Source organism: Mus musculus, chromosome 9 (genome assembly GCF_000001635.26).
Source record: "Mus musculus strain C57BL/6J chromosome 9, GRCm38.p6 C57BL/6J".
NCBI classification, from domain to species: domain Eukaryota; kingdom Metazoa; phylum Chordata; class Mammalia; order Rodentia; family Muridae; genus Mus; species Mus musculus.
This window is the reverse complement of record NC_000075.6, coordinates 123,212,471-123,235,918: the sequence shown is the minus strand read 5'-3', so window position 1 is coordinate 123,235,918 and position 23,448 is coordinate 123,212,471. Positions and strand designations below refer to the sequence as shown.

The window sequence follows — 23,448 nt, the reverse complement described above, 5'->3', positions numbered from 1 at the left end:
AGTGCCTACAAGCCAGAGGAAGGGCTGTGTGCAGAGGTGGGGACTTTCCCGTGAGCAGGAAGTCCTAAGGGATTTGACTTTGACAGTCTTACAGCAAGCTGATCTCCACGTAGCCCAAGGGAAGGGATTCTGGGGGTGGGGGGTGGAAGGAAGAGTTACATAAGGGACCATTCAAGGAAAAGCTGCATGCGGCTTACACCATGCCAGGTCCTAAAGTGCTGTGTGGCAGCTTTGACTGGTCTGCAAAGCAGGTTGTTGGTCTCAGATGTCAGCTTGATTGACAGATACCTAGGATTGGAGAAAGAAAAGTACCTATATCTATGAGAGTGTTTCCAAAGACAGCTCACATGTGGGATGGTAAGTAGGCAGGGAGGACCTTGAACAGGATCAACACCTTAAAACAGGCCAGCTGCCTGGACGAAGTGGAATGGGGAAATCTGGGCTGTGAAATGGCTCAGCAGACAAAGAACTTGCTACCAGGCTTAATGACCAGAGTTTGAGTTCCAGAATCCACATGGTGGAAAGAAAGAACCAAGTCCTGCAAGTTGTCCTTCTACTTCCACTTAAGTTTAAAAAAAAAAAGTAAAAAGTAAAAAGAAAAGTAAAAGAAAGGCAGAGCAGTAAGCCTGTGGTGCCTCTCTGTTCTGAGTGACAGCAACTCTACCTGGTACACTGACATCAGTCAGACTCCAGCATCTTTGACCTTTCATTGAAGACTTAGCACCAGCAACGCTCCAGGGAGATTGTAGGCTTTGGGGCACTGGGTCAAGTCTGTTAAAAATGGCCAATTTCGGGCTGGTGAGATGGCTCAGTGGGTAAGAGCACCCGACTGCTCTTCTGAAGGTCCGGAGTTCAAATCCCAGCAACCACATGGTGGCTCACAACCATCCATAATGAGATCTGACTCCCTCTTCTGGAGTGTCTGAAGACAGCTACAGTGTACTTACATATAATAAATAAATCTTTAAAAAAAAAAAAGGGCAATTTCCTGGGTGGGAACCTGGTTCTTTACCATGCCAGCATGCAGATACATCCTCGAACACACACATGCTCTTGGTTCTCTTCCACTAGAGAACCATGTCTAACACCCTTGCTTTCCCATAAGGAAGCTGCAGCCTAGAGTCCTGGTAACCTGCCATCCAGGGATGGCAGTGCCAATATTGTCACCCAGAGCTGATTGCATCAAAGTCTGGTGTATGCTCCTCCCAGCCCCCAGCCCAGCTCAGTCCTATCTCAGCTTTAGGTAGCTTTTGGACGATAGTAAAGTTTTCACAACTCTAGCCTATAATAGATAGAAGACTCGCCACAAAGACCTCTCAACCTCTGGGTTGCACATTTTTACTTTCTGTTAAGTGACCATGCAAAGTTGCATGTCCTCAGCTCCTGGGTCCTGGTCATGTTTCACCCCATAGAAATCATAGCTACCCAGAGTTCAGCACAAAGTGAAGGGTTTTGGGTGAATAGATGAAAAAACGACAACTGTCAGTATGATGATAGCCAATACAATCCATTTGACAGGATCTAAAATCACCTAGGAGAAAAGGCTTTAGATAGACCCATGAGAAATGATACAGATTAGGTTAGTCTCTGGCTGTCCCTGTGAGGGATCATATTAATGAGCTTAAGATGGGAAGACTCACCTTAAATGTGGGCAGTCTTACCACACACCACAACACAGGGTCTTGGACTGAATAAAATGAGAAAGCAAACTGAACACCACCCTTCATCTTTCTCTCCTTCTCCATCATAGATGCAACCTGATCAGCTGCCTCATGCTCCTTCCCCCTGCCTTCCCTGCCACAGTGTAGCACATCCCCTCCAACTTGAGCCAAAATAACCACTTTGTTTCTTTTTTTATGGTTACGTATGTGCATTGGTGTTTTGCCCTCATGTATATCTATCTGTGTGAGGGGTTCAGATCCTGGAGTTACAAACAGCTGTTAGCTGCCATGTGGGTACTGGGAATTGAACTGTGGAAGAGCAGAGAGTGCTGGTAACCATCTCTCCAGCCCTTCCCCTTCATTTTTTTTTTTTTTTGAGCTGTTTTTGTCAGGTGTTTTGCCACAACAAGACACAAACCTTCCTTCTTGTTCTGCTGCTAACACCAGCCTTCCCTGCTGCACTGTGACTTAGAAACAACTTCCCTGGGGTTGGAGATATGGCTCAGTGGTTAAGAGAACTGGCTGCTCTTCCAGAGGTCCTGAGTTCAAATCCCAGCAACCACATGGTAGCTCACAACCATCTGCAATAGGATTCAATGCCCTTTTCTGGGGTGTCTGAAGACAGCTAAAGTGTACTCATGTAAATAAATAAATAAATAAATAGATAGATAGATAAATAAATAAGGTTTAAAAAAGAACCAGTTTTTTTTAAAGGGGGGGGGGGAAGAAACAACTTCCCTGTTTTCAAAATTATAAAAGCAAGGCTGAGGCAGAAGAAGTGCTGCAAGTTCAAGAACAGCTTCAGCTATGTGGTGAGCACCTGGCTACCCAGGTGGCAAGACCTTGTCTCAAATACCTAAGAAAGAAAGAAAGAAAGAAAGAAAGAAAGAAAGAAAGAAAGAAAGGAAGGAAGGAAGGAAGGAAGGAAGGAAGAAAGAAAGAAAGAAAGAAAGAAAGAAAGAAAGAAAGAAAGAAAGAAAGAAAGAAAGAAAGAGAGCAGACCAGGCATGGTGATAGAATTCTGTCATCCTAGTATAAGGAGGCAGAGGCATTAGAGGCCAGTATGAGTTACAAAATAATACTCTCTCAAAACAAAACTGCAGATGGAAGATAAGTATATTAAGAGTCTGTCTCTCAAAAAGCAAGAAAAAACTTACTCTCCCACACTGCCAGTGATAGTTATTATGTTCATCATTTCCCTCAACAAAACCTATTACAGGTTTTGAAACCCAATTTACGTAGTATTTTATAGTCATTTGTGGACAATGAGTTTTTCATTCAGCACATATATTTTGTTAAAGTTTTCTTTCTGAATTACCTTGGTAGCATTGACTTGCTGAAATACTTTCCATTTAATCTTTTTATTGAGATAGGGTCTCAGGTAACCCAAGTTGGTCTACAAACTCACTAAGTGGGAAAGGATGACCCTGATCTTCTGATCCTCCTGTCTCCACCTCTTAAGTGCTGGACTACAGGTGCTTTCACCATGCCCAGTTAGAAATGGAACCCAGGGCCTTCTGCATTTAGGCAAGCACTGGACCATCTGAGCTACATCTCTAGACTGTTGAATCACACTACACTGTTAAACATTGAGGTGTGTTTCCTGTTAGTACCAGGACACTCCAAGCCCCGGCCTAACTATGTGACCCTTGACCTGTGTTGCCAGGACAACGACCCTCAATCCCACAATCCACTTGGCTCAGTTCCCATCCTCACTGGTGTGACGTCATTTTCCGTATAAATTAGGGGATCACCCCTTCCTCTCTCTCTCTTTCTTCTCTTTCTTTTCTCCCACCTCTTTCTCTTTTTCCTCTTCTCTGCCCTTCTACCCGCTTCGCTGCCCCTCTATCTCTGCACAATAAACCTCTTCCATGTGGAACCACCTTGGCCTGGTCTGCTGTTTGGTTTATCTCCCCCCAAATATATATATATATATATATACATACATATATTGCTTGATATTAATTCATAAAATTTCCTTTGCAGCAAAAAAAAACCTGCCTGCAGGTTTTTCTGAGAATAGAATTAGTTTGGGGGAACAGATTCCTATGAGAAATAATGGTACTGAAGCAACATATATAGGAAGGGCTCTAAAGAGGAGTCCCTCATGAAATTATCAGTGACTTTTTTAATGTTTTATTTATCTTTAACTTATGTGCATTGATGTTTTGCCTGCATGTTTATCTGTGTGAAGGCATCAGATCCCCAGGAACTGGAGTTACACAGTTGTGAGCTACCATGTGGGTGCCGGGAATTGAACCCAGATTCTCTAGAAAAGCAGCCGGTGCTCTTAACCACTGAGTTTCTCTAGCTCACACAGTAAATTCTAACTGTGTGTTGCCATTGATTGTTGGAGAAAATGCTGTTATTGTTATGGAAGCATTAGATTTTAGAAATGTTGTAAGAAGGAAGTAAAAATCACCCACGTCTCACCCGTTCAAAGGTGGTCAGCAGCACGCACGTGTTATTTCCTTTCCATTCAATTTTAATTTGAGTGAGTAATGGAAGATTTTTGTCTGTTAGTTTTAGTACACGTGTGAATTAAAGTAATTATGATGATACTCTAAATAAACCAGAGATTGTCTTTTCTTTGCATGTAGCAGCTAAGTGTTTTCCATTTCCTAAGTACTGGATCAAGAAGAGCATAATTTCCTTTGAGTAGATGCAGTCTGTTTCCCATTATCTTATTTGAAGACACTTAAACAGACTCCAAACTTTTGCTTTTAAAAAGGGTTGCCAGAAACAAAATGGAAAGTTATGGCTTAAAAAAACAATCATCTATGCTTTGAGTAAACAGAAAACTTTTTTTTTTTTTTTGAGACAGGGTTTCTCCATGAGACGATGGCTGTCCTGGAAGTTGATCTGTAGTGGACCAGGCTGGCCTCGAACTCAGAGATGCACTTGTCTCTACTTCCTCGCCCCCCCCCCCTTTTTTTTTGAGATAGGTGTTCTCTCTGTAGACCAGGCTGGCCTCGAACTCAGAAATCCACCTGCCTCTGCCTTCCAAGTTCTGGGATTAAAGGCATGTGCCACCACTGCCTGGCACCTCTACTTCCCTAGTGCCGGGATTAAAGGTGTACACCACCACCTCTGGTTGCTTCCTTGAATTTTTTACACTAGAAGAAACCTAGAGACAGAATCTTAGCCAGGAGCCCTGGCAATTGGCTCATTCCTTGAGAAAGCTTTGACTTTCTCTGTGTGGCTTCAAGCATGTCACACAGCCTAGATCAAAGCTTCTTAAACTGCAGGTTGTAACCCCCCCCCCCACACACACACAGGGTATCAGTGAGGGGTAGGGAGTGGAGGATAGGAATCAGCAGCACTAAGAGATTTCTGAACATAAAATAGACAAAAATTAATTTAAAATGTATGGGTCATCAAAAGAAGGGACTCTGGTGGTCCCTCCCAAGGTCAACTTTCTACCCTTGGTTCTGGATACACGGCTTGCACACTTTGCAGGGAGCAGGACACACAGAGCATGCGTGCTTTGCAGGAAGCCATCCAGTACAGGGCCAGTGAAGGCTGCCAGAAGCAGCTCTGCTCAGTTGTGAGCTTATCCCATGCAAGGATTGATTGCACTGTTTGGCTGAACATGCCAAGGTTTCTCCTTTTAAAGTATAGTGGTTTTTTTGTTTTGTTTTGTTTTTGTTTTTTTTGGGGGGGTTGGTTTTTTAGTTTTTTGGGGGGGTTGGTTGGAGGGTTTTTGTTTTTGTTTTTGTTTTTGTTTTTGTTTTTTTTTTGGTTTTTCGAGACAGGGTTTCTCTGTGTAGCCCTGGCTGTCCTGGAACTCACTCTGTAGACCAGGCTGGCCTCGAACTCAGAAATTCACCTGCCTCTGCCTGGGATTAAAGGCATGCGCCACCACGCCTAGCTAGTACAGTGGTTTGGTTATGGAAAACAAAGACTTACTATTTTCCTGCCGTCATTCCTCAGCATGTAAGTATCAGATTAATATAACCTTTGGGCTGTATTTTGTGACAGAAGTAAATGCATCCATCTCATTAATATGTAAATTATTTAATGTTTAATAGGACCTTAGTAAAAGGGGCATCAAACGATTCAAATTAGATGGTGTAGGCCCTGATACAAAAGGCCTCATGGCTATTTCCTTACACTGGTCTGCACCCTGTAAACAAGATTACTCAATCCACTCCACTGGGCTCTCTTAAATTGCCACCTGCTAGCTGCCCCACCTGAACTCACAAGTATTTCCTGAGGCAGCTGGGATGTGCAGAGCAGGGTCAGGGTGCTTCCCCCGAAGGAGCCCATCAAACAGGTAGTGCTGCTTCCTACACAACCAAAATACTTGGCGGGGGTGGAGTTGGGGATGGGGGTGGGGGAGTCCTGTGCTGTCATTTGTGTGACAAAACAGAAAGCCAAAACCACATATATTAAAAGAAAAACAAAGGAAAGAAGGATGGCGGAATCAGGGATGGATTAAAAAACAAAATCAAAAGTAAAGCCCCAGGCTTGGGGAAAGCATTGAAAAAGTCTACTGTGCGCAGTCACAGAGCGAAGGTTGAATTCTACATCGCACCTTTACTCTCTGAAGGCAAATGATGCAGGTGTGGGGTGTCATAGCAACAACAGAAGAGCAGCATCCTTCAGTCCAGGGAAGGAAAGCTGTTACTTTCTCTTTACAAATGGGAGTTATGCCAGGCAGTGGTGGCACACGCCTTTAATCCCAGCACTTGGGAGGCAGAGGCAGGCGGATTTCTGAGTTTGAGGCTAGCCTGGTCTACAGAGTGAGTTCCAGGACAGCCAAGGCTACACAGAAAAACCCTGTCTCGAAAAACCAAAAAAAAAAAAAAAAAAAAAAAAAAAGGAGTTATTAGGAGAAAGGAATTCAAAACTATAATCAGGCCTCAAGATGCCAGAGCATGCACATATACATGTACCCATACTCACGCGCGCACACACACAGGTCATACCTGACAGAAACTTTAAAGGGAAAGTGAGGCTTGTTTTTAAATCTAGAGAGGAACTTTATTAGAATAAGAGATAGGAAGAGAGAAAGATAGCCTTGAGGGGGGTGGGGGTGAAGCCAGAAGAGCCCCAAGAACAAAGGAAATATTTGACATTTATAGACCTGGGAAGTGGGGGGTGGGGGAGGCAGGGGTTCCTTGTTTCACACTATGTGATTTAGTTCAGCATAGCCTGCATAGCAAAGAACACAGAAAAGTCAGGTAACTTAAGACTGCTTCCTAACAGCCAGAGAGAGAGAGAGAGAGAGAGAGAGAGAGAGAGAGAAAGTGAGCTGTGGGGTAGTGTGGCCTGTGGGATAAAGCCTTTTAACAAAGGTCAGCCTTGCCTGCCTTTTGAGACCTTCCTTTGCCCTTGTCAGGTATGGCCTGGCTTCCCACTGCAGCCTGGCAGGTACCACTGGGACTGGGTTTGCTTGAGGACAGGACCTGAGACCCCAAGGCTTGAGCTAGAGCTCTGAACAAAAGCCTCCCTACCTCACCCACTGTAAGGTACAGTGCCCCCAGCTCCTGGCCAGGCCCTAGCAGAGTCACCCAGTCTTTCAGAGAAGATTAAAAGTGGCAGGTTTATAGTTTCTAGATTGATAAATTATTTCTCTGCTGGTGAAACGAGCCAATTCAAACCAGATTAGATTATATTAAATGCAGGTTTGTTGGGAAGCTGCTCTTGGGCTCCCAAGGAAGGAGGCCAGGAAAGTCACCATGGGAAGGGAGAGAGAAGAGAGGGGGGTGGGGAGAGAGAGAGAGAAAGAGAGAAAGAGAGAGAGAGAGAGAGAGAGAGAGAGAGAGAGAGAGGTGCTCAGAGAGGAGGAGAGAGAGAAAGCATGCACAAGAAGACCATAATGTCTGAATTATAAGGGAAAGTGCCTCTATATAGGGAGTGCAGCCCTGCCTCTGGGCTGGAAAGTTTAGGGTTAGGGGCAGGGTATGCCAGGTAAGGACTGAGGGATACTGGGAGCACCTGGAGGCCCGGGTCTGTTATAGTATGTAAAATACCCTGGAACATTGATGTCAGGATTTATCTGTCAAGATTCATCTTTGGTGACAGAACCTTTATACTCGTCAGAACTCTCAGAAGAAAGATGAAGCAGATGTTCTGAATAGCAAAGAGAGAGAGTGCCATGGGGAGACCACCAGTGAACATAAAATCCTGCCCAGCGGCCATGAAGGGGATAGGAGAAAGCATTGGCTCAGAAGGCCAGTCTGTCTCTGGGGCCTGAAACAGACAGCTTCCTTGATTGACAGCTCAAGGTCTTTGAGTGCTGAGGGCCCACAGGCTAGACTAACAGACTCAGATGCCACACACACTGCAACCAGGACTTGTGGCAGCAAGTGCCCAGTATTATGATTCTTATAAGACTAGGTGTGGAGACCTCTCTCCTAACAGCAGCCAGAGTTAACAGTACTTGGTTCTTGGGTATCAGAACTATCAGCTCTTAAGTGGTAGCAAGAGAACAAGGGCATATGAATAGAAACAGCTACGGTTGAGTGGTCCAAGCTCTGGGATAGAGAGCCACAGGACCTGGGAAGCTAAGCATGTTTTTGTATAGACAGTCAAAGAGAAAGGCAGGATAATTGCATACAGCTGAATAAGGAGGTGGGGTTATTAAATACAGATGAGCAAGGTGTCAGGGTTTGGGGCATCCAGCTGGATCAAGAAGGCAGGGTTAGCTAATCTCACTAGGAGCAGTCACTGTAGGGGAGCCCTATCTTTAGGCTGCAATATGTAGGGGTAGAAAGCTATGGGGGACTTTTTTTTGCCACACTGTTAACATTTACACAAGAGCCCCTGAGAAGGCTCTGCTATTTTCCAATGGGTCTGAGGCTGGGACCCTTGACATGGCTGTGCCTGTGCTAGCCACACACATTCACTCCGGGATTCCTCAGCTCCTCACAACCTTCCACAGTCCTCAGTCTTAGCTCCCCGCTTCCTCTTGGCTGCTTCTGCCAGTCTTCCTTATCTCAGCAGCCTCCCCCACCCTCACCCTACCTGTCTCTGCCTCCAGTTCCTCTCTGAACCTCTTCAGAACCCTTTCACCTCTCCCATGGTGTCCACTGTTGCCCCTGCCACCATTGTCTCCTCGTTGTGTTAGCAGCTCAGTCAGCTCTACCTGGGATGAAGATCTCAAGTTGGCAAAAAAAAAAAAAAAAAAAAAAAGACCAGACAGGAGAAGCCTCTTATTGGCTTCAGCAATTCAAGGGGCAGGATTAATCCCAAAGACTCAAGGAGAAAGACCATGGACCCAAATATCATGGTCAGATTAATTAAAGCAAGTAATTAATTAAAAATAACTTTTTAATTAATGTACATGGGCTGTCTCTCCCGAAGGCAGGTTCAAGAGGTTAGCATTGGATATGAGGAAGATGAGGTTTTTATAGCTCTGGATAGGGAGTTTCCAATGGGAGGTTTGGGGGGGCAAAATAGGGCTACAGGAGTAGAGCATAACAAGGTATTCATAACAACCTTCTGAAACAAAGGGAGGGTTGCAAGATGGTTATACTAACTTTTAAAAATAAAGGCATGGTTGACATTTCCTGGAACAGGCAGTACAGAACCATTCGTAGATAAGCTCACAGTTGAGGGATAGCCCAACCCTTGAGTAACAGAGGTTTAATTGTAGACAGGAATGAACTTAGTCTGCTGTTTCTATAAGATGGCTTTAAGCCTAAAATGGAGGCAGGCTAGTTCAGTAGCAGCACAGCTGTTTCAAAAAGTGAGTTGAACCTGGGAAGGTGAGGAGGCATGCAAATAAAGGCTTGAATTTGGACCAATCACAGCACAGTTTCTACTCCCACCAATCACCAGCTTCTTGCTGAGATAATGAGGAGCTACTCCCCCTCCCATCTTCATTTAAAGTTTTTTCTCATTTGTGAAATCTAGGTTTCAACACACACACACACACACACACACACACACACGTGTGTATATATATATACACACATAACATGGAATGTGTGTGGGGGGGGAGATCCAAGGGGAGGGAAGGAGAGAGAACAGAGGATAATGGGGACTGTTTCTCTCATTGCAGTATGTGCTTGACATGAAGGCAGAAGGAAGACAATTTTAGGGTAACCCTTATTAAAGCCTGCTAGGCTAGCTACCACTGCACCTGTCCCCTGACAAATTTTGCTAAGCTATTCCCCCACACCCAAACTATACTTACAACCAAGCCTCCTGAAAGTCACACACCCAATAAGCTTTAAAACAAAAGGGTATAAAACATAGAAATAGACCTATTCATAGTTTTTGTTGAAGAAAAAAATAATTAAGCAACAGAGGGAAAAGTAAGCCCTAGACGGTCTGGGTTGTATTGCCCAGAATTTTTAGGGCTGCACACTATTAACTCCATGGCAGGGCAGATAGCCAGTGTGCATGGGACAGCCCAGAGGCTTCTCAGAGGAACACATCTAAGCCATTTAAAGATATAGCCTGGGATTCACTAATTCTGTGGGTTAAGAGGGCATTCCTGGCTAAGGTAGCCTTGTCTGTATCGATTCCCACAACCCTCAGCCCCACCATTCCCAGTGTACAGGAGGAAGTCCTACCACCTCACCCTACCATCTTCTCCCATCCCTGATCACTCTGCTGCCAGGTACCTTCCTGTCACCAGCCTCCACACTGAGGAAGGAGGCAATGAGGGTCTCTGGCCAGTCTGGAGTAGAAAGTCACAGCAGAGCTGGTTTAGAAGCCAGGCTGTCACTGGAGTCTGCAGATGATGAGAGGATGAGGTAGGCACAGGATGCTGGCCAGCCAGATGTGCCAGCCCAGTTGGGACCAATCTGTTTTAGGAAAGCAAGCTTGTGGACTATTGGAGGAACACTTGGGTTCTACTCTGAAGGTCACCTACTGTGTGACCCAACTTTGCCATATTTCTTCTCCAGAGTCATGTCCATCAGGAAGGTGACAGTTGGATGAGACCCAAGCCCTGTGGTTAGTTTACTTAACTCCCTCTCTACCAGGAGGGACATCCCTGAAAGCCTCACACTCACTCAACAGTTATCTTCCTTCCACACACAGAGGAACAGCAGCAAAGGAAGAAATAAGGCAGCAAGCTGGGGCCTGACAAGGCTCTGGGTCATATCCAAGGGCGGTGTGGTCTCCAGGACTGACAGCCCCCTTCCCCCACAGGCAGGTGACTGAGAGAGTGGTTGCACAAGCTTAGGAAGGAGCTGTCTCCAGCTCTGTGCTCCGTGTTCTGCCTCTGGCTTGGTACACTGACCTCTTGGATGGTGCAATTCATAGAGTAGTGTGCTTGTCTGGGCTCTGGGTCACTCTGGGGTGACCAGAGGTACTCCCTGCTTGCTGTTGAGTTCCTGACTCACAAGGATGAGTTCACTCAGCCCCCAGCCTGTGACAGTACATTCAAGGCTCAAGGAAGATTTTTCTTAACCTGTGTTACTCATCCAAGGACTAAAGGTGCACCAGGTGATTGCCCTAGGGCAAATTACCTGCAAAATGAAGGCCTGAGAGGCAACAAGCTCCTCTGTGTCAGGTTCACAAAGGGGGTCTTCATCCAAACTGTGACCTCTCAAACTGCACTGGGCATTTGCAACATGAAGGACTATTTGTGTCCTGAAAGAATCTCCCTCTGTTAACCAGATTGACCCACTTCGTTCAAAGATGTTCCAATTGGATTAAGTCCTGGCCTAGCTGTCTCTAACCAGTCCAACAGGTCTTAGTCCAGAGTGGGCCACCATGAACCTGTTTTGGAAGCCAGAGGCTCTATTGCCCTCCTGTTCTTTTCTTGGGAGGAGGGAATACAGTGGTCAGATAAAGTGTCTCATAGACAAGCAACCTACTACTGAATAAACCCCAAATAATGTGTGTGTGTGTGTGTGTGTGTGTGTGTGTGCGCGCGCGCGCGCGTCTCGCACATGCGGAGGGGGGGGATGGAGGGGGGCAGGGAGGGACACATGAAGGAGCCCAGAAAAGCCAGAGTATCAGATCCTCCGCAGCTGGACTTACAAGTAGTTGTGAGGGTCCAATATGGGTGTTGAGAACTGAACTACGGTCCTCTAGGGGAACAGCAAGTATTCTTAACCCTGAGCCATCAATGGTTCCAACCCCTATCCTCTTTTAAAAAATGACAGCTGTGTTTACGCAGAGTTGCAAAGTTCAAACAGCTCTTGAGGGCAATAGTAGGGCAATCCACACATTCTTGGCAAGATTGGTTCAGGGACCTTCTGTTTGTTAAGCACTACTTACCAAGCAGGAACATAAAGATGAATAAGAGGAAGACAACTTCCTGCCTAAGAGCTGACATGTCCAGGTGTAAATGAAAAACCTTAAAGAAGTTTGTCTCCAGGGTTCTCTTTTCAACATAGCTGTAGGGGCACACACCTCTAAGCCCAGTACTTGGGAGGAAGCTGAGATAGGAGGACTGTATGAGTTTGAGGCAAAGTGAATCCCAAGCCACTCTTACCTAAAAACCAGAGGGATGTGGAGCGTTCATGTTAGCAGCTGCCGAGTCATCCCATCTCACTTATGTTCATCAAAAGTCTTTCACCGATAGGAAGACTAGGGTCTGTTTTCCCAGCACCAGTAGCATTTCCTGTGTTTAAGATAAGGCTTAATTCCAATTAACTAAATTTTTAAAGAGGTGGAGGCAAGGCTGACAGATGCATGGTTCGACTTTTTTTGTTTGTTTGTTTGTTTTTTGTTTTGTTTTGTTTTGTTTTGTTTTTTTGAGACAGGGTTTCTCTGTGTAGTCCTGGATGTCCTGGAACTCACTCTGTAGACCAGACTGGCCCCAAACTCAGAAATCCGCCTGCCTCTGCCTCCCAAATGCTGGGATTAAAGGCGTGCGCCACCATGCCTGGCTTGTTGGGTTTTTTTGTTTGTTTGTTTGTTTGTTGTTTTGGATGGTTCGGCTTTTAAGACTGCTTACTGCTCTTGCAGAGGACCAGGGTTCAGTCCGTAGCATCCACACAGTGGCAAACAAGCATCTGTACCTCCAATTCTAGGGAATCAGACAGGTCTTCTGATAGCAATTTCCTGTACTTACGTGGTGCACAGACATACACTTGGACAGACATAAAATAAATATATTTTTAAAAAGAGAGAAACCCAAGGCTTTAAAAGAGATATCTCAGTCAGTAAAGCACTTACCTTGCAAGCACAACGTTCCAGCCTCAGACCCAGGCAAATCTAAAGAAAAACCAGGCATTGTGGTGTCCATTTGCAATCCTAGTGCTGGAGAGGCAAAGACAAGCAGATCCCTGGGGCTCATTGCCAGCCAGTCTTGGAGCCAGTGAAAGACTCTGTCTAAGGGAGGAGGAGGAAGAAGAAGGGGGGAGGAAGAGGAGAAAGAGGAAGAGAAGGGGAGAAAGGGAGGGAGGGAAGGAGGAGGAAAAAGAAAAATCAAGGAAAGGAAAGGCAGACACCCAAGGAATGTCTTCTAGATTCCACACATCTTTATTCTCATTCTCTCTCTCTCTCTCTCTCTCTCTCTCTCTCTCTCTCTCTCTCTCTCTCCTCTTCCTCCACACCATCACACAGTTTCCTATAGAATATAGTATCATTGAATGGCTTCAGGAGCTTTGGGACCTGACTAAGGGAATGTTAAATTCCTAATGATACATTTCACTGAGGTTTGGCAAGAGGTCTTTACCTAATTCACAGCCACGTTATAGTTCAATTGTCATTTGACCTACTACTGTAGTAATGGCTTCAGTGAGTCCTCCATCTACCCACGGGGCTGAGTCACAAGAAGAAGCCCAAAGAGCTATCCCCTTAGGACTTGCCCAAACTTGATCAGCATCAGAAGTCTGTGGGTAGTTCAGGAAGATGAATGAAACTCAAAGTGGGCAGAGTCAGAAATAGCCAGTCAATGAGGTTTTTTAGAGACAGAGGCAGATAGATCTCCATGAGTTCAAGGCCAGTCTGGTCTACAGAGCTACGTCCAGAACAGCCAGGGCACTTAGAAACTGTGTCTCAAAAAAACCAAACCAAACCATAAACAAAACAAAACAACAAACAAACAAAAGCCTGCCAATCTGAGCTCAATTTCTAGGGCCCATGTGGTAGAAAAAGACCAATTATTCTCTAACCTCCACATGCAAGCTATGTTACAGACATATTCACATACAAATTAAATAAATAAGATGTTGTCTTAGTCAGGGTTTCTATTCCTGCACAAACATCATGACCAAGAAGCAAGTTGGGGAGGAAAGGGTTTATTTGGCTTACACTTCCATACTGCTGTTCATCACCAAAGGAAATCAGGACTGGAACTCAAGCAGGTCAGAAAGCAGGAGCTGATGCAGAGGCCATGGAGAGATGTTCTTTACTGGCTTGCCTTTCCTGGCTTGCTCAGCCTGCTCTCTTATAGAACTCAAGACTACCAGGCCAGAGATGGTCCCACCCACAAGGGGTCTTTCCCCCTTGATCACTAATTGAGAAAATGCCTTACAGTTGGATCTCATGGAGGCATTTCCTCAACTGAAGCTCCTTTCTCTGTGATAACTCCAGTTGTGTCAAGTTGACACAAAACTAGCCAGTACAGTTGTACCTTTCAAAATGACCTGAAATAAAAAGCAGTTACTGGTAAAAAGCATTATGTTACTTGCCTGGATTTGGAGACAATTGTTATCTTTTAAAATTGTTTCCGAGTTTGTGATTTGTTGTGACTTCTTTCCTTATTCTAAATAAGTGCTTTTTATATCTGACTTTAAAATTTGTAACTTTATATTTTTTCTTAAGCTAATCAGTTTTAACTTGTATAAACTTGTGCCCATCCTGCCTGTGTTTCATATATATATATATATATATATATATTTAAAGAAAATGTATCCCACTTATTTACTTGTATGTGTGTGCAGGCACAAGTAGACCATGGTATCCATGTGGAGGTAGGAAGACAACCTTGAGGAACTAGTTCTCTTCCTCCACCATGTGCATCTTAGAGCGTCAACTCAGCCTTTCTGGCTTGGCAACAAGTATTTTTACTCACTAAGCCATCTTGCCAGCCCTTACATATTCTTATTTTAATGGAATGTGTTCCTTAGTATTGTCCTATGAAAAGGTGTATGGGACCCCATCTATACTTTTCCTATTTTACCACTTCTGGTAGTTTTGCTGGGCCTATAATTTTAAGTCAGCTTCTTTCAGGTTTTTGAAAGTATTGATTTCTAGCTTCTAGAGTTGCTCATGAAAAAACAAGTCCAAGCCTCCTCATGCTTGGTTTTTTGTTTGTTTGTTTGTTTGTTTGTTTTTTGGTTTTTGGTTTTGTTTTTTTTTTTTTTTTTTTTTTTTTGGAAAGACCTCTGGAAGTTATAGAATCTGTTTGTTAGAGCTTTCTGAAATCTCACTGTGGTGCGTCTTAATGAAAGTCCTTGATATTTATTGTTCAGGACACTCCATAGGATATGAAATCTAGAAACTCATGGCACTCTTGCCTGGGAGGAATTGAATGTCATTGTTGGTGACCTCTTGTTTTATCTGCTCTTTTCCAGGGAACCTACTAGCGTTCTCGAGTTCAGTTCAATAGTTCTCTCTCAGGTCTTTTGTGTGCTGAGCAAGCCCTCTACCACTGAGCTACACATTCAACATCTCTGCTTGTTTTCAAAAAACATGTACTACTGTTGGTTTTTTTTTTTCCAAAAATTTTTAAATTTCCCTAAACAGAAAAAAGAGAAGTTTAGCTGGGTGGTGATGGTGGTAGTGGCACATGCCCTTTATCCTAGCACTGGAGAGGCATAGGCAGGTGATCTCTGAGTTCAAGGCCAACTTGGTCTACAGATTGAATTCTAGAAAAGCCAGGGGTAGAGGTAGAAAGTCTGCCTTGAAAAACAAAAACAAGAATAAAACCAAACTAAACAAATTTCCCTAAACTGTTTTATTATAATCTGTTTCTGTTCCATAGCTACAATGTTACCTATATCTTGCTAAGGGAGTTAGCAATCATTTTTATCTGACTTTGCTCTTTCATCTTCTCCTATATAGTCTTTCCCCACCATGCTACTTTATCTTGTTTAATAAGTCAATTTTCAAAGTTTTCCTCAGATGGCAGATGTGGTCAGAGTTTAGAAGTGAGAGATAGACGAATGAGCTAGGAACTTCATGGAAGGAGCTGGCCAGCTCACCTAGGGTCCGTCAGTGGTCTGCTCAGATTTGGAAAACATCCAGCAGGTAGGAGGAGCAGTTGGCAGGCGCTGGACTCCCAGCATTCTAGATGCATACATTTTCTGAATCTATCTTTAGAACACTTCCAGGCCCTCAGCTATGCCAGCAGCTCTGAGCACAGATCTTGAGAATTCTTTGTCTCCAGAAGCAGTTGCTCAGCCAGGAAGAAGGCAGGAAACGGCTCCAGCAGCTAACTATAGGACTTCTCTGCAGCCTCCCCTATTTTAGCAGCAATAGCTAAAAACATCTTCTTAACCCGAGTTCCGGAATTGGAGCTGCCATTTCCTGAGTGGATTTTCTTTTCTTTTCTTCTTTTCTTTTCTCTTGAGGATTTCACAGTGTAAATCCTGTTATCAACCTCCCCCTAGCTAGATTGGGATTCTACTTTCTCTCTGCTCCCAAGGCTGGTTTACAGCCTGTTCATTCTCTTTCCAGCCTCTAGGATCAATTTTGCTGCTGTCTTTCTTCTCTGCCTGTCTAAACTTCTGTGCTTTTAAAATCTCTGTTCTTTTAACCTTTGAAGAAGAGTTCCAGAAGAAGTCAGACATACTCTGAAGACGTTTCAGAAGTGAGATTCGATAGTCTATCCTATTCTATGTCTCTATTTTCTTATTTGAGACAGTCTCACTATGTCACAGGCTGCCCTCAAACCTGTGATCCTCCTGCATCAGCCTCAGCATGAGCTAGCCACGCACAGGGTCTATTTTAAATTTTAAAAAATACACACGCGTTTATTTATTTTGTGTGGCATACATATGGAGGTCAGAGGACACCTGTTCCTGAGAAAGAAGAATCGGCTCTCTCTTTCCACCATGCTGGCCTGGGGATCAAACTCAGCATCAGAACCAGTGGCCTTTATTTACTGAGCCATCTTGTGAGACCCACAGGACCTATTTTAAAACTCACATCTCAGTTCGCCATTTCTCTCCTGCAGCAAGCAGGTCTAGCTGCCTAAATTTTCTTGACTTTTCCCATTCCTCCATGTGAAGACGACAGAGCATGCTCATAGCTGGCTGGTACTTTTTTCCAAGGATCAGAATGTCATCCCGGGAGATCTTGACTAGTGGTACAGTTTGGTCACCAAGCACGTGACTCCTTGCTTTCCTCCTCTCAGCTTTGCCGCCGTTGTCTGGACCATCATTAATCGTCACTTCTGGCAATGACTTGTTTTCAGAAAGTCGGTCTCAACCGTGAAGTCAGTTAAGCAAATTTTGGAGAAATGGATTGCAAGTAAAATAATTTTGTTCCTTAGGCTCAACTTGTCACGAAGCATCTCTCCCTCTTGTTACTTTCCCTGGGAAACAATGTGTGTGTTTGGTGATATGCAAGTCTGCCTGATGGCACAAACCACTTAAATCTCAATCAAATAAGAATGTTCTATTGAAAGCCACACCCCAAGACTGATCGATCAGGGCCACAGGTCAGCCTTAGGAGCTGACTGTGATGTTGATTCATGATCCTATTGGCTTTTTAAGTCTGAGATCTACAAACATCTATGCCAAATTATTCTGCCAATCATGAACTTAGGGATGGGGATTTCCTTAGGAACATGTCTTTGTTGTACATTTATCCTGCTCCCATTGGTTGAGGTATTCTACTATGATGGGGGTCTTGCCTTGTCTAACATTCATGTTTTAACTTGTCAACCAGGATGGGACTTATCTAACACTCATGTCTTAATTTGCCAACCAGGATGTCAGTTACCCACGTACATGTCTCTTTCTGCTAAATAGAGATGTCAGTTCCCAGGGAGAGGGAGGTCTTGGGAACTTAAACTTTACTCAACCCCTACTCAAAATGGAAGTCTTATTCCAAATAGTTTCTTATATTGGTGCAGGTGTCTCTCCTATGTTGGGGTCTATCCCAGGGGCAGCCTATAAAAGCAAATACCATGAAAGCTTATACACAGGTGCAGGAAGTGCTGCTGAGTGGTTGGTTCAGGTCCAAGCTTATTGTGGGTGACTACACAAAGCAGTTCTACTGACTTCTATCATCTTGGGTTCCAAGGGCACAGAACATAACAAAATATGTAGTCAACTTGGGCATGAGAAAGTTTCCTAGTAACAGCAGAAGCAACATATGAGAATTTTTCCTTATAATGTTAGTTAACAGCACAAAATGGCAGGCTAAGCAGGTAACAGTTACCTAGGCCTTAATATTCCATCTAGGCCTTAAAATTTTACCTAGGCCTTAACAATAGGGAAAAGATGTTTCATAGTTTGGTCACAGTAACCTTTATTTATTTATTTATTTATTTATTTATTTATTTATTTTGGTTTTTCGAGACAGGGCTTCTCTGTGTAGTATTGACTGTCCTGGCACTTGCTCTGTAGACCAGATTTACCTCAAACTCAGAGATCTGCCTGTTTCTGCCCCACAAGTGGTAGGACTAAAGGTGTGTGCCCACCATGCTCAGCCATAAGCATTTTTAAAAAGTTTAGCTTTTTCATCAAGATTTCTCTTTCTTGCTGGACATGGTAGTGTACACCTTTAAGCCTAGCATTTAGAAGGTAGACAAGCAAATCTCTGTTGAGTTGAGACCAGCCTGGTCTACAAAGTGAGTTCCCAGCCAGCTAGAGCTTCATTGAGAGACACTGACTCAAAACAAAACTGGAAAAAAAAAACCCTAATAATAAAAAGAATTCTTTCTATTAGTTCAGCAGCAATCCAAGAATTGCCAGTGAGGTAAGTGCACTTAGAGCCGGAAGTCTGAGACCCCATCTCCCCAACCTCCAGTTTATAGGCCCTTCTGTAGATGGAGCTGTGTTAAGGTCTTGCCTCAGGCTGCTCAGAACTGGAGAGTGTTTGCTTCTTTCTTCTTTGGAAACTGAGAAGAAAGGGATGAAGCTCTGGAGAAGTGACTTTTCATCTCCGTTGAGTATTAGCTCAGATTTTCCAGAAGCTAAAGAGAAATTGGGGCCACACTCTGACTGATACTGGGGCATGGGCTTCTGTTTCTGTCATAGATTCCTGGAAAGGTCTGAGTGACCTTGGCCATGGGCACAGTAAATGCATAGGGCCACTGAATCCTTTGGGCTGAAATCTGGCTTGCCATCCACGAGGTCCCAGACCATCTACCATCACTGCCTGTGATTCAGGACATGGGATGGCCTAGAGCAGTGGTTTTCAACCTGTGGGTTGCAACCTCTTTGGAGGTCAAATAACATTTGCACAGGGATTGCCTAAAACCATCAGAAAACAAAGATATGTACATTAAGATTCATAATATAAGCAAAATTATAGTTATGAAGTATCAATGAATAATTTCATGGTAGGGGGGTCATCACAACATGAGGAACTGTATTAAAGGGTTGCATTATTAGAAAGGTTGAGAACCTCTGGCCTAGAGGATAGAAGACTCCACAAGACCTCTTAAACCAGAACTAGGTAACCTAGCTATATCTGAGAAGAGATTGGCTGCAGGACAGACCAGCTTCTGATCAGAATCCTTCACGCTCACACCCACTGCCCAACTCAGTAGCACTGTGCCCACTCCCCTACTCACAACCCAGCTAAGGGCCTTGTGCACCTGCTTGGGTTTCTTCTCTTGAGCCTTTCCAGTCTCATGCACCCATTCAATCTACTCTTCCCACAATCAACGCAGGGTTTCTGAAGTGTCTCGTTCTAGCACCCTCGTCCAGCATCTGTGAAACCCTTACTTCAATAAAGAACAACCCAGCAACTTGGCAGAACCCACCCCGTGCCTTCACATCTGTCCTAACTTTGCCCTGCTTTGGCATCTTTGGGCTCGTTGCCCAAATAGGAAAGCTTATCTTGTCTGACACTGGGAAGAGCTGGTGAACTCTGGACACTGCAGGGGAGAAGCTGGAGCAGGCCTAGGCCCCTGTCCAGCAACAGAGAAAGCCAAAAGGTTGGGGATCAGTGACCAACAGGAACCTCAACCAGCACACCTGAACAGCGGAAGGAGAAGGAGCTGGCTGGCAACAAAGTCTTTTGGACTTTGAGAAAGGAACTGAAGCCCGGGAAGGCGGGGACAAATTTGCCTCAAGGCCACCGGGCAAGGGAGGGTAGTACCTGAGCTGAGGCAGGAAGAGGAGGAGGCCACAGAGGAAGCGTGGGTCACCCTCGCTCTTGCTGAGCGGGCGGGGCGGGGTCCTGCGCGCAGGTGAGCGGCGGGGCAGGGCGGGGCGCAGCTGCGTTTCGGTGCCTAGGCGCCACCGAGGCCACTCGCAGACACAGGCCACAGTCGTGCCCTAGGGAGACCGAGGCGCCCCCCGAGTCATGGCCCACTCGGCCTGCGGGTTCTCAGTCGCACTGCTGGGGGCCCTGCTGCTGGGCACAGCACGCCTGCTGCGCGGGACAGGTAAGAGCAACCTGTGGCCGGCCAGGGAGGTGCCTGGAGGTGGCGCGTGTTCAGGGGTTACACGATCCGGACCTGGTAGCACAGTCCTAGATGGTGGGGCGAGGTCCCCGGGACGACTCGCCCCAGCGCTCAGGCACGTGGGAGAGTCCTGGACCTGGGTGAGCTTCCCTGGCCTAGGAACAAATAAGCGCGCGGAACAAGCCTTAGGAGGACGTTCTCCAGGCAGCACATTGTGCCATGGGTACTTTGCTGAGACTCTTAGGGATACTCGATTGGGACGTGGGAGAGCTTTCTTCTTCGGGCCCACTCCACACCTGGGCCAGAGAAGTGAGTGCAAGAAGAGGGTGGTTTGACTTCCCGCTGAGGTACCATTTTAGCTGTCCGTGCGTGCGCGCCCGCTCATCCTGAGGCCTAAGGACAGCTTCAAGCGGACAGTCACCAGGCAGCAGCGGGCATCTAGCTGCAGAGACCCCACAGGTGCCCCACCTCTTCCCTGGTGGAAGGTTGGAGTGTAATTCCGTGGAGCCTGTGAATTTCGAGTAGTTTGGATTGGGAGTAGAGGCTGCTCTGATCTCGGAGATCGCTCCAGGAAAGAATAGGATTTGTGGGCCCTAGGAGTAGAATACCGCGAATAAAACTAGCTTTCTTCAAGTAAGAACTTGATGTGAGGCTCTTTCTCAGACTCGCACAGGTTTTTATGTTTTAAAAAATAGTACGGTCCAAGTCATAGTTGGGGTCTGTAATATCAACAACTAAGGGGGTGTTTGTTTGTGTTGGACAGGTAGATAAATTAGCATAAATTAAAGAATAAAATTAAAACGGTGTGGTTAGACTTGGGCGTAAGCCGCAGGAAAACTTCCTGGTTTCTTTTTCCAACATTAGGTGATATATAACTGCATAGTAAACAGGAAGACTTAAGACCTCCTTTTAAACTACACACACAGACACACTGTGGTATATATTTTGTTGTTGCTAGCTAGGGTTTGGTTTCTGTTTTTCTGGGTCTCCCGGTGTCTCCCAAGCTGGCCTTAAAACTACTGAGTTTCATGCTCCCACTCCATACTCCTGGAATTCATTACAGATGTGGGCCACCACTTTCTTAGGAGTGAGTTTTCAATCCATTTAAGGGACAAAGTATGTAGTCCCGGTTGTAGAGTGTCTGCCTAGCAAGTACAAAGCCCTGGGTTCAATTCCCAGCACTTTATAAACTGGGCATGGTGGCTCATACTTGTGATCCTAGCATTCTGGAGTGGAGGCAGGAGAGCTGGGAATTCAAGGTCAGTCTCAGCCTCATTGTGAGTTCTTTACAGGCCTGGGATATATGAAATTTTGTCTTAAAAACATTTTAAGAGCAGAAAAATAGGAAAGGAATGCATGTGTGCATGAGAGGAGTGGGGAGGGTGTACCAGCATTCTTGGAGGCAGGTGACACTCTAGGGAATGTTTTGAGGTGTTTCTGACTTTCTATGGCAATAGTCAAAAACTTCTTCAGTGGGAATATGGTCTAAGTCCAGTAATCGTTGAAGACAAGACCTGCAGTCTGCTCTGAACTGGCTGCTGTCTGTCTACTCCTCGGGAGAAGTAGAGTTTATTCTTAGACCAGTGGGAACATGGATTCTTGAAGTGGTTACATGAATTTTCATAGTCATAGAACAAAATAAAATTATAAATCAAGGCATTTACTACATATATTGGTGGGAACATTTAGTAGGTTGGTTACAGACAGGGTTGAAGTCCCTGGGCAAGGTCTCATATGCTAGCTGATGACATATATGATGGCTGTTGGGTTCATAGATGACATATATGATGGCTGTTGGGTTCATAGAAACTAATGATCACCTAAGTTAATATAATCAAAGAGTTTTTACCTGACACTAAGATGTTAGGTCAGATATAGAGGTGGGTGGAAAATGGCTTTAAGGAGACTAAAAGATTGTCCACGATAATTTTAACTCTCAATCTGCAACATTCCAACTTATCACAATTAGGACATTCACAACAGCCTGTCAGTCTGCAGGATTTGCAGCACAGATGTGGGTTTTCAAAGAACTTCACCTCACATATCACACATTTTACTCCCCCAGACACGGAGGTTGTCATTTAGTTCCCAGGAGTTCCACTCGAGTCCTGTCTTCCAGGAAGCTCTGAGCTAGCTGAGTTGTGCAAATAACAGGAATTTAACCAACTCACTTTCCTTTCTGTGACCTCAGCTGCAGGGCTCCATGAGGTCACGTAACAGGTCGCCTGAGGAGTGCCCTAGTTTTCCTGAACTCGGCTCCAAGGAACTGGTGAGGCCTCGGAGTTATTTGTACCAGAGCTGGGCCAGTTAGTGAGTTAACAGAGCAGGGATGATCGTGGTGTCGCTGGCTGTAGAGATGAAGAGCAAAGGAAAACGAGAGATTGGAAGAGGCATACTTGGTGTTCCCACCAGCTCCTCATGGCCAGGAGGGAGTGGATTAGAATGAAAACCTCCTAAAGCACCATGTTGATTGCTTTCAAGAGCCACTGGGTACCAGAGCCCATGTCTGGCTGCCATTGTTCTCCCAAAGCTATAAGGGACACAAATTCAAGTAAGGACCCTGGCTGTTGTCTGGAATGTGTTACTAGCAGGAGGTGGAATCCCACAGCCCTCTGCCACACCCCATAGATTTCCCTAGGGTGAGTCACAGGAGACAGTCAGGGCTTCATGTCACCCACAGGCTCTCTTCAGAGTTCACCTTTGCTCACAGATAATGTTTTGTTTCACGTTGGTTATAAATATTACAAACTTCTCTAGGATAACTATGATACTTAACACTTTCTTTGTTTTTAGAGCAGGGGAATTTAGCTCAGTTGTCAGAGCTCTCACCTGGGATTAATCCCTAGCACTGCATAAATGAGGCGTGGTGTTGCTTAGGTGTAATCCCAGCTCTTGGACAACGTAGACAGGGTGATCAGGAGTTTGGGGTTATCCTGCATAACAAATTCCAGGTTATTCTGCATTACATCAACGGACACACACAGTACAGTTTCTGTTCTGATAGGTTCATCAGACAGGTATTAAGAATTACATGGCACAGGGCAAGAAAAATGGCTCAGTGCGATAATAAGGCATTTGTCACCAAGACTGACTACTTGAGTAGTACAGGACACACTTAGTAGTGAAGAGGCTACTCCCCAAGTTTTTCTCTGACCTGCACACACACACTCACACACAGATGCACATGCACATACACTCACATACAGAGGCACATGCACACACTCATACAGAGGCACACACACAGACACATGGGCTAATGGGAATAAGAAGGAAGGATGAGGTCATTTTGAGGCAGTGAAGAGTAGCCAGATCCCTAATGTGGGGACTTGTGGCCGAGGC

The 23,448-nt window shown here is 45.1% G+C and overlaps 1 protein-coding gene across 3 annotated transcripts in view; it reads left to right on the top strand.

Moving 5' to 3' along the window:
- The first annotated feature begins 19,808 nt into the window (after nucleotides 1-19,808).
- The window catches only part of Cdcp1 (CUB domain containing protein 1), a 45,306-nt gene continuing 41,666 nt past the window's right edge, over nucleotides 19,809-23,448 (top strand). The window contains exons 1-2 of one of the 3 annotated variants that reach the window (XM_006511922.3): nucleotides 20,044-20,091; nucleotides 22,301-22,378. Coding sequence is in view for 2 of the 3 variants with exons in the window: in XM_006511921.3 (XP_006511984.1) it covers nucleotides 20,010-20,091 (82 nt within the window). In the remaining variant the exon portion in view is untranslated. Of the gene's footprint in view, nucleotides 20,092-22,300; nucleotides 22,379-23,448 lie in introns of all 3 variants that reach the window. The other 2 variants (XM_006511921.3, NM_133974.3) reach the window with 2 other exon arrangements.